Here is a 10,217-nt window from a genome sequence, read left to right on the forward strand (position 1 = left end):
GGTATGGACCCAACTAGCTTCTGTACCCCTGAAAAAAGTAGGGCAGTCTGACTTCCATAGAGAATATTGGCCATCTGCAAGAGATTCAGCTGAGGGCTTAAATCTATTCAAAGCAGGGAGGAGTGGCAGAAAAATTAATAAACCCCAAAGATAAGAAAATTCTTTTTAAACCAGGATAATCTGACACTTAAAGAAGCAAGCAAGCAAGCAAGCATACAAACCTCACAGCAAACCCAAAATACTTGTTGAACAGAAGGATGGGAACAGAAAAAAATATCCAGAGGATAATCAGCACTCACTTAAATGTTGCTTTTTGTAATTCTGTCTCTTGTGCAACTCCAGTATCACAACTTAAACACAAGTTCATGGATGCAAAACAGACACTGCACCAAGCAGGTCAATGACACAATTGATTGAGTTAGTTTTTGCTGAAGGACCTCAGCCTCTTCATGTAGTGCTACCTACCCAAATGACAAAGTTATTGTGTAGTTAGGGGAAATTACTGTTCCCTCTCTCAGGTATGGTGTGGGTGTTTGATGTGGAAAGTGCTGACACTTTCAAAGACAAGAAAAACCCATCAGGTCAGAAGCAGTGAAGAGAAGAGGTCTCTGTGGCTCAAGTGAATGGACAAAATGCAAGCTAAAGAGGCTACACACAATGAGGAACAAATGGGCACATGCCAAAGGCAAATTACCCAGGCATTAAATGCATTCTCTATTCAAATTCCCTCAGACATTGAATAGAGTATGAGCAGACTGAATCTGCAAAGACACCAAAAATGCAACTTTCAGAGGCAGTTTTTAAAAAGCATTAGACAAACACTCTAAGGAAGGAAAAACAGGCACCAAGATTTCTCAGAGTTGACAACTACCATTGTATACTACTGAAGGGCTTGGGGGAATTTGTGACTTGAAAACCAAACGTTCAACAGTTAATGCTGGACATATTACAAAACTCTCAAAATCAATAGGCAGTTTCTGCAGTCCTCGCTGAAAACCTTTAAGCTCAAATAATTCCCATGTTACACAGGAGTTTGTAAGGATGAGAGTTTATTTTCATATTCTTAACCATGAGTAAGTCAGTACAAGAAATAAAGAAAAGATATTGTTTTAATCCAAGCAGCTTGCATTTTTTTCTGAGCAGGATTTTCCATTGTGTACTCACATGGCATTGGCAAACAAGCCAGCCTAATGAAACCACACCGTCTTTTTACCCACCAACTTCAGTTGCATGTATGTAAAGTTTTAAGTACTGTGTGTGCCCTTTTAACCCACGCAGTATTGTTCCTGCTGTATTAGTCACAGGTTTTTTCTGGTTTACTTATAATTCCAAGATTCAGCAATTCACGTTATCATGCGTCCAGATAATGCTAACATGTGTTCAAAGTCAAATACACTTAACTTACTTTTAAGAGCATTACTGACTAAAAGGCTAAATCAGGGAGGTTTTATCAGAAAAGGCAGTGCAAAGCCAGCACATTTCATGAAGTTTCCTTACCTTTTTTCTTTGGAAGTTCACATCGAGTTTCATTGAGGCGCACTTGTTCAGTGTGTTCAGTCGTCTACAGGGCAAAGCAAATTCAGAAGATTAGCAGCCTCTGATTAAAGGGCATGACTTTTCCTAAGTTCAAAGCTTTTCTCTTATCTGCCAACTGCATACAACAGGCTTCAGAAACAATAATGGTCATATTATTCCAGGGTATAAGACCGCTGCGTTGAAAGGGAATCATAGCTTTACATTGATTGATCGCCAGGTTTTGTACATTGCTTTTTAATTCATAAACATTTAAGTATTTAGCAAAGGAAACAGGTATAAATAAACACTGTTGATGGCTGGGGAAATTACAAGAGAAGGAGGAGGTAAATTGCCTTCTGCAGGACTGTAACATAATTGGTCTAAAATGTGGATTTCAAAGCACTGGTGAAAGTCAGAAGAAAAAGATGCAGTTCCTTGCTTCAGGAACTTTAAAATGTCCTTTAAAAAGCTGGCACAAAGAATAACTTTTAGCAGTTAAATGTCTGTCCACAGTCCATAGTTCCTTTCCAGCACCTGTGGATGATATAGACAGGTTAACACACCTGACATGTAACAAATCTACCATCTTTAAATAAATGGTTGGTAATGATGTTACCAGGGACTCTGTAAGGCTTCTGCTCCTTAAATCCAAGGCTATACCGTCATGCTGGTGGTTAAAATGACAATCTGATAAAGATGGGAAGAGAATGTGTGTGTGCACCCATGTGCAAGAGACAGAGGACAAGAAAACACACTCTTTCAATAGAGAACCTACTATGCTAATCATAATTGATTAGGTTTTTATTTATATTTAAAAGTCCTGATTCATGAAACCATCCATCTTCTAAAAGCAGAGGTTCAGAGGTAAACAGGTTCGGCTTTGAACATTTTCCAGATTTAGGGCTGAATTTCAAAACAAAGAGAGGCAGAGTGGGAAAGCCATGTGCCCTCAACGCTCTTCTGTAGGCTGCCTGCATCTTTGCAGCGTGTCTTTGCAAAAAGAGCTGCCCCTGTTGCTTCTGGGTCTCAGGAAGAGGCTGCAAATCTCCAGAACTGATAACATTTGAAACGTATGTGGTAAGTTACAAGGACAAGTGAAAAAAAAAAAAAAAAAGGAACACATCAATAATATAATCTCTCACATACCATAAGTACATTATAGCATTAACATATTCCTCCCTGGAACTTCTAATATGAGAAATCCTTCCAAATTGACACCACTAATAAAGAAGCAGCCCACCAAATGTGGATCTTTCTATAAAAAAACATTTCCTCACAAAATGTCACCTGCTCATTTGTAGACAAAATACTCCTCCCTAAATCAAGCCCATAAATCTGTTATGCTGTATCAGAAAAGTCCTGTGCTCATCATATTAATGTGCGTATAATGTATGCACAAGCATACCCTGCATACATGATAGTAATGTTCTTGAAATAAATTTCAGGCTTTGCGGCTCCACAGCTATATCTTCAGCCTTCTGCCCACAAATCCTCCTTTGGGATTACATCTATTACTGCAAAGCTCATCTTTTCCCAAACATGGAATTTTTCAACGCAAAGTTGCAATTTCTTGGAGCCCTGGGGCTAAATAATGTTCAGTGCTTCTTTTGAGTGTAAAATGTTTAAATTTGCAAATGAATATCAATTCCAAATATACCTAGGCACAGACACATTTCCAGAGGACTTTGGTCCAACTGCCTATCCTTGGAGATGACAAGAGAGGTGAACTGGAGGCTCAGATCTGAGTCCCTGCACCTCTGCATTAGCTGGGCTGTGCTGAAGGGACAAGCTTGTAGCCACATTTCCACACTGACATGTCGCTGTGTGCCACCTGAGTGCTCATAGCTGCACAGCTGGGTCACGCTGCTACTGTGTCCTCACACCTTGAGTGGTCAGACCAGGGATGGGGAAGTGCTCCCTGATTCCTTGACCTAAATGTGTCCTGAAAGGCTGACTGGGAGACAGGCATCAGCTAAATTCACTTGCAGAGGCTCAGAAAACCGAAGGAACCACTGCCTCCTTTCAAGTTGCTCATCAAGTCTGAAAAACAAGACCTCGACTCCTCCTCACTTGTTTTCATGAGAGCAGGCACTGAAGAAACTCCTGAGAAAGAGGGCTGCCTCCTCAACAGCCCCTGGCAGATGATCTCTGCAACTCTCAACACTATAAAAATCCTCTATACTTACTGCCTATTTGCAGTTGTTAAGGAGATGAAGAAGAAAATATTTTAAATACAGGGACCAGTGCTTCCTTTCATTCACTATGGTATCACTTGCCTTCTAAAAACTCAGGAGCAAGCTCTTTAAGAGCAGGAAGACAATGAAGCAACAGCCCTTGATGTACCCTTTGCCCTGTTTGCATCCAGGTACCTCTGTATGTGTCCACCCAACAGCAGAAAATGTCATGGCATTTCTGTGAAGAAGGGATGCTTCTTCAGCATGGAAAGGTGTAGAAAGCACATGATCAAACCAACAAGACCATCTAAAGCCATTACTTTCCTGCTAATGGCATCAGAAAGTGAGGTTGTGTCAGCAGGGACTGAGAGGTCATCTCTATACAAGCAGGTATCTTTACTCGAGGTTTGGGAAGCCACACCATTGTCCTGGCTGCTTTCTATCCTGGCTTTGCTAGGAAGAACTTGCTCCATCAAAAACAAAACTACCTTCTACTGGGTGCCAGGGCCTCAACCTCAGGTTTTAAATTCGCCCATCTACAAAACATTGGCATGCTTTCTGGGGCACTTTAGTGCTTTGGGAAGATTTGCCAGTGAAATTAGAGAACTAATGATCATAGTTGTAAGCTTGCCTGGTACTAACAACTCCAATCAAAGCCAGTCTGTTTCAACTTCTTTTGCCTTCTTAATGTGCTAGCAGTGGCAGAAAGCTTTTCTCATCTGCTTAAAGTCATTAGATGACTGACAGCCAAGTCCTCATCAAATCTTTCAAAAAGCAAAAAAATAAAAGTCTCTGGCTACAAAAGGCTGTCACAAATGTCCCAGTCAAAGTGGGAGAAGCACTGCTTTGACATCACTGCTTAAAAGCACAGGAAAAGACTGCCTGTTTGTAATGCTAACAAAACAAAATCTGGACTTGAGAAAACACAGGAAAAAATACATTAAATAAACAAAAGAGAAGTGGATATATGAAACCCAAATCACCTAGGATGCACTTGAATCCTTGTCTAGAAAACTTTACAGTGTTCAGGAGAAGCCTGCAAAATATTTACTACAGCAAGTGCTTCACTGATGTTAATTTTATTTTTTCTCCAGGCCATCACAGGTAAACACTGCCTCTATGGTTTAACACTTATCTCTATGGTGAAACATCATGTCTATGTTGAAAAGTGTCCCTTGCAACATTACTTAAACATCATCGGAGCAATACAGGTGCCAAAACAGAGGTACCTGGTGCTATTTCAGTTGCCTGAGTATCAAGCCTGGCTTTCAGCTGCTGCAGGTCCTCTATGGTCCAGTCAGCCATGGAGAAGTCTGAGATATCTTAGGAGATCTAAGATGGCAAGAGACATGGGTACTTAGGTCCCTGAATCCCAACCCTATCGCTGCAATTATTAACCCTTGTGATGGAAGTTCTTCAGAAGTAGGAATTCTCTGACTTTTGCATCCTGCACAGCACTAAACAGTTCTTAGGAATGAACACAAGCCTGTAGCAGTGCAGGACCTGATTAGCTGGAAAACCCTGTGAGGGACCTGTTGTCCTGCCTGGAGAGCCATCCAGACTTGGATCTCTCTGCATTCCTCTGGACCTTTTCTGCAGCTGCTTCCAAGCAGCTGGTGGGGAATGCAGCCAGGGGCACAATCATGCAGGAGGCACTGTGGGGAGGGCTAGCACGGAGAGCACAGTGTTCTACTTTGGCAGACCTACAAATGTCCTCTCTTATGGATCATGACAAAGCAAAAACATTATATGGTTCCATAAACTCCTCTCTGAGGGAAACACAACACTATTTCTTTGTTTTATCATTATTCTTAGCCAAGTTCAGGTGTTGCATACACATGCCCCTAGCTAGATTCACCTGGGGCTGTGAATTTAGCTCCTTGTGCTGTCCTCTGCTGATGTCTGAACAATGCATAACGGTCCTCCCAGTACTGTTAGGGCTGGTGTGTGATGCTCACACTGGCATGCCCCTGCTCCACCAGTTTTGTATGTGTAAAGAATATACATGACACCAGTCCTACAACTTTTTACCATGGCTGCAACTCTCTTACTTAATAGACTACATGCTCACATAAGGTGAGTCAACTGTCCATGAGGTCAGTGGGAGCCATTCTACTGACTTCAGAGCAGGGCTTTCTGTACTGCATGGGGAAAGCTGGTCTTATTTCCTAACAGCATCTAGAGCGATATGACTCAGAAGACAGTACTGACTATACAACCATAATTTCAGAACTCTAATGGTAGGATGTCCCATGTACAGTGACCCTTGGATGATTTACAAACTATCTAACAGACAACAGTTACGGAAAAATAGGGTGCTGGCTGCTTGGCACAGTTCAAATTTTAAGAGCATGGTTTAGGGGCCTATGTATCAGACTTACATACTTGTTCTTTATATTCTTAGTCACTGTATTTACATGAATACAAAAAGTACAACATGGCTTGGCTTTTCCTTCTGTTATCATAGCATCCACAAAAGTTCCCAGAGCAGAGTTGGTTGCTGCTATTTTGGAAATGACACAGAGATCCAGCTATTAAATTTTCATGCCCAATTATTATTTTGGCAGGCTGACAGCGTTTGCCTGCAGATTGCATGGCAATTTTCTATTGTTCATTACTCAATAAAATCTGAGTGGAATCTCTGATAGAGACGCCTCTAACCCAAAGGCCTCACATTTGGTCATTAGTCTGCCAAATTTTCAAATGATATTGTAAACAGCAGGAGTGTTAGAATATCTCAAAAAGGTCACTGAAATCTTTTACATAAGGGAGTCTTAGGCTTTCTGACTAAAATGCTAACAGCTGCCTTAAAAAAAGGAAAGGTTCCTCTGCATTTGTGCCTCATGTTGTTTCGTATACTGCAATGCCGTAAGAAAACTGGTTGTAAGATGAGATTGAGAGTCCTATTTCAACCAACAAGAGCAGAGAAATTCAGTGTTTATGCTAAAACCATTACCATTCAGAGCTAGAACTCTGCTCAAACTGATTATCCACTCTGGCATTCCAGCTTTAAAATTATCCTCCAAATAAGAATGAGAAACCCATTTTGTTTGGTACTATGGGCTGAATGCTCTATTAGTCAATGTGAAGGCTTGGTCATGCATAGCTTCGAGGGCAGTTTTGGGTGTTTGAAGAATGGAAGTTTGGCTCCCAACCTAGGAATCAGTGCATACAGAAATAATAACCAACCTTTTTTTTTTAGCTTTCTGTTACATGAAAGTGAATCATAGCCTGCAGCTCTCGTATGATCTACTGTCATGCACCTTGTAGTAACACCACCACAGAGCAAAGCAAGGGTAGAAAACCAGCCACAGTGGTCAGCTGAGCTGTGAGGATTTCCAGTATACTGGAGAACTTGGAAGATACTGGTTTGGTAGCTAATACAGTAACAAAGGTGGTTTTGGGGGCAGTGACTGACAGAGTTTGCTGGTTTTGAAATACCCGAATCTTGACATTTGGCTGAATCGCTTTTTACAGTTTACTCTCAGCTAAAGCTTTCGTGTAGCTGAGTTACAGCAAATTAAATGTCTGCAAACTGAAAACATAACATGTGCATAATACCTGCTAATATATGAGGTGTTATTCCTTTTTTAGATCTAGACTATTTAAAAACTCCCAAAAAAAATGAAAGCCAACAGGTGCTATGTTCTGAATAAAATCATAACAGAAAAAGTTACTAGGCAGTCATAAAACTTTATTTTTGAATAAAAAGTTTAGAAAGATCTGTATCTATGCTTATGTACTACAGATCTTAGCAGTATCACTTGATTCAGGCTAACATAAAGCATTTTGTCACATGAATGCATCTATCCAGCTGCTAGTTTACTTTCCAAACCCTCATCTTTTAATAGAAGAGAGGGGAAAAAAGAAGTCTCCAGCTGTTCAGCTCGCAAATAAATCCTCATAAATATATCAACCTAGTGTGATTGTAGGGGAGTCTACAGAAAGGCCAGAGGACCAAGAGGTAAGCTTTTCCCATTTAGCTAAGTAGGTGCTGGATGCCTGGTGACCATGACTGAAGTACTAACATTGCCAATTACTTCAGAGAAGAAAGACTGGGGAGAGTTACAGAGCTATGCAACAACTACACCTCACTGTTTGCTTTCACAAGAAAAGGACAGGGTCAGACATCAACCTTGCACTTCTGGATAGTCCTTCAACTTTGTAGGGAGGGGAGAAGGGCAGAGGGAAGGGTATCTCAACCTTCTACCACTACCACTATCCAGTTCCCTAACTACAGCAAAGTATATCTTCCACCATGCCACACTGAAGCAGGGGGTGCACGTGTGTGTGTGAAGAAGGTTTCTTAGCCATGGACATAGCAATCCCTTCCACCAGACATCAGAGAACAGCAGTAGATCAAGTCTGCATCCTTGAAAGCAATCACTGAATGATCAAAGTCTTTCCTACTGATTTATCTTCAGACACAGAGGCTACTACATAGAGAAAGAGAATATTCTGTTCCCTGTATCTGTAACAGACAAAATGAGAAGGAATAGGTCTCACTTGCAATAAAGAAGTTTTGGGAGAGCATTCTGACAACTACACCCAGGAATTACCTGGATCTTCCAGGAAGGAGGGCATAGCCCAGGATGAAGAAATGGAGTGATGAATACTCTTCCAGCCCTATTTTCTATGACTCTCAGAACCCCTCTCTGCAGTCCTCAGTCACAAGACCCATTAATTCCTGCAATGCACAGTACAATGTGCAGTGGAACAGCATACACTCTCTGATGACTTTAGCCACAGTTGCAGAAAGGGGACTAGAGTTTTGTCCAATTATCTTGATGTTGGTGTTGTGAAAGTTTCCATAACATGTAATAAAGCCTGCTTGGTTAGGGGCCAGATGCTCCTTTGTCCTTACTGAAGAGAAGAGGAGCAGAACCCAGCTTGAGATGAGCACAGGAGAAAGAAGAGGGGAACAATGCCTCTGCAATGCGGTTTTGCAAAACTACCACAGAATTGCTGCTTCTTAAGTCCTGGGGGACAGAACTTGAGCAATGCAATACTGTACATTCATCACAGGCAGAGTATAAAAAGTTAGATAAACAGCAAACACAAGCCCTCTGGGATGGGAAAAGCAGTGATTAGTTGTAGCAGCTGTAGTACTGTGGGGTTCTGGTCCCACAGCAACTGGTGCCAAAAGGAGAGCACCAAGGGAATCACAGCAGCATGAAAACCACATCTGCTGCCAGAGAAAGTACTTGCTGAATTCTGTGCAGTGAAGTTTCATCTTTTATGCTGTGCTTGGACATGAGAGTTATTCATCTGCAACTCAAATGTGGATCGTTTATTCAGGGTTTGCTTGTACTATGCCTAGGTATTTATTAAAGGCAAGTGTTTCATTCCAAATCCATCGGATTTGGGTCTTCTCAAATCATGTGATGTTTTCTATGAGTGTAGTGAGGGTCCCACTCCAGGATTTTCCATAAGAGAAATTAATTCAGAATGGTAGCATAATAGATATCATTGCTGAATTCACATGGACAAGCAAACATTGCTGCTGCTGCTTCTGCTGCTATGCTAACAATAACAAATCAGGTCATGTTTTTAAATTATCAGAAAAGAAATTTTAGGTGTTATTTACCTGCAAAGAGGTTCTACAAGGTCCTTGTCAAGAAAATCATGATCTTTCTTTACTGCAGCAATGTCAATGGGAAACTGGGAGTCTATAAAAGGAGACAATATTAAGATGACTGCTTGTTATTCAAATGAAAATACATTGTCTATATATAAAATGTTTTGAATGTGCTTGCTCACTGGAATCTAGTATGACCTATTTCACTCAGCTCTGTTTCCCTTCCAGCTGTATCTGTGACTTTTTCAGCCACTTTATTATTTTTTTTTTTTCTGTTAAAGGTATAGTTGAACATCCTGTGCACCAAAGAGAGAGCAAGATTATTTCATTTTGGCTTTAGCTGTTCTTTCTAGCACCTAGCACAAACAAATGAGATCAGGGAATTACCATCAGACTTTCTTTATCCACATGATCAATAAGGTTCTCCATTCCCACCACAGTGACTTAATGAGTTATTTGCTAGACTTTTCTCATGAAACAGAAATATTCTGTGCTTTTTGCTTTTAATACAGGTTCAAATAACAATGATTTCGGACAAAGGGTTACTCAAGTAACAGAGACCAAAATGATGAGCTGAATTATAACCCCAGTATTAGCTAAAAAGCCAGACTGGTGTGCTGGAAGCTGACATTTGTAATAAAAAGTGACATGGCTGTAAAACATTAGTGGGCTTTGTAATGGTGGGATGGGTTCCAGTGCTGTGGCTGCTCTCCAGACTGCTCTGCCATGCTTAGGTACCACAGCAGGATGCTGGGATACAGAACTGCAGCCAGCATTTTCAGACACTAGTGCTTAACACTGACATAACAGATGGTGTAAAAAGGACCTTGTTTTCAGAGACTCAGACTGTCTAGAGTGCACACTGACTCTACAGGAATTGTGGGAGCCCAGCACAGGTTGTTTTTTGGAGGGAACATCCCTTTGAGTGGCGTAGGCAGTGGGCTCGCCGG

General features: G+C 41.1%; 1 protein-coding gene across 1 annotated transcript in view; it reads right to left on the minus strand.

Annotated features, from left to right (window-relative positions):
- The window catches only part of STARD13 (StAR-related lipid transfer (START) domain containing 13), a 113,193-nt gene that overhangs the window by 24,974 nt on the left and 78,002 nt on the right, over positions 1–10,217 (minus strand). The window contains exons 3-4 of the mRNA XM_010016938.1: positions 9,277–9,358; positions 1,498–1,561 (exon numbers count right to left, since the gene is read on the minus strand). Coding sequence (XP_010015240.1) covers positions 1,498–1,561; positions 9,277–9,358 — 146 coding nt within the window. The remainder of the gene's footprint in view (positions 1–1,497; positions 1,562–9,276; positions 9,359–10,217) is intronic.

This window comes from Nestor notabilis, unplaced genomic scaffold (genome assembly GCF_000696875.1).
Source record: "Nestor notabilis isolate BGI_N333 unplaced genomic scaffold, ASM69687v1 scaffold19616, whole genome shotgun sequence".
NCBI lineage: Eukaryota > Metazoa > Chordata > Aves > Psittaciformes > Psittacidae > Nestor > Nestor notabilis.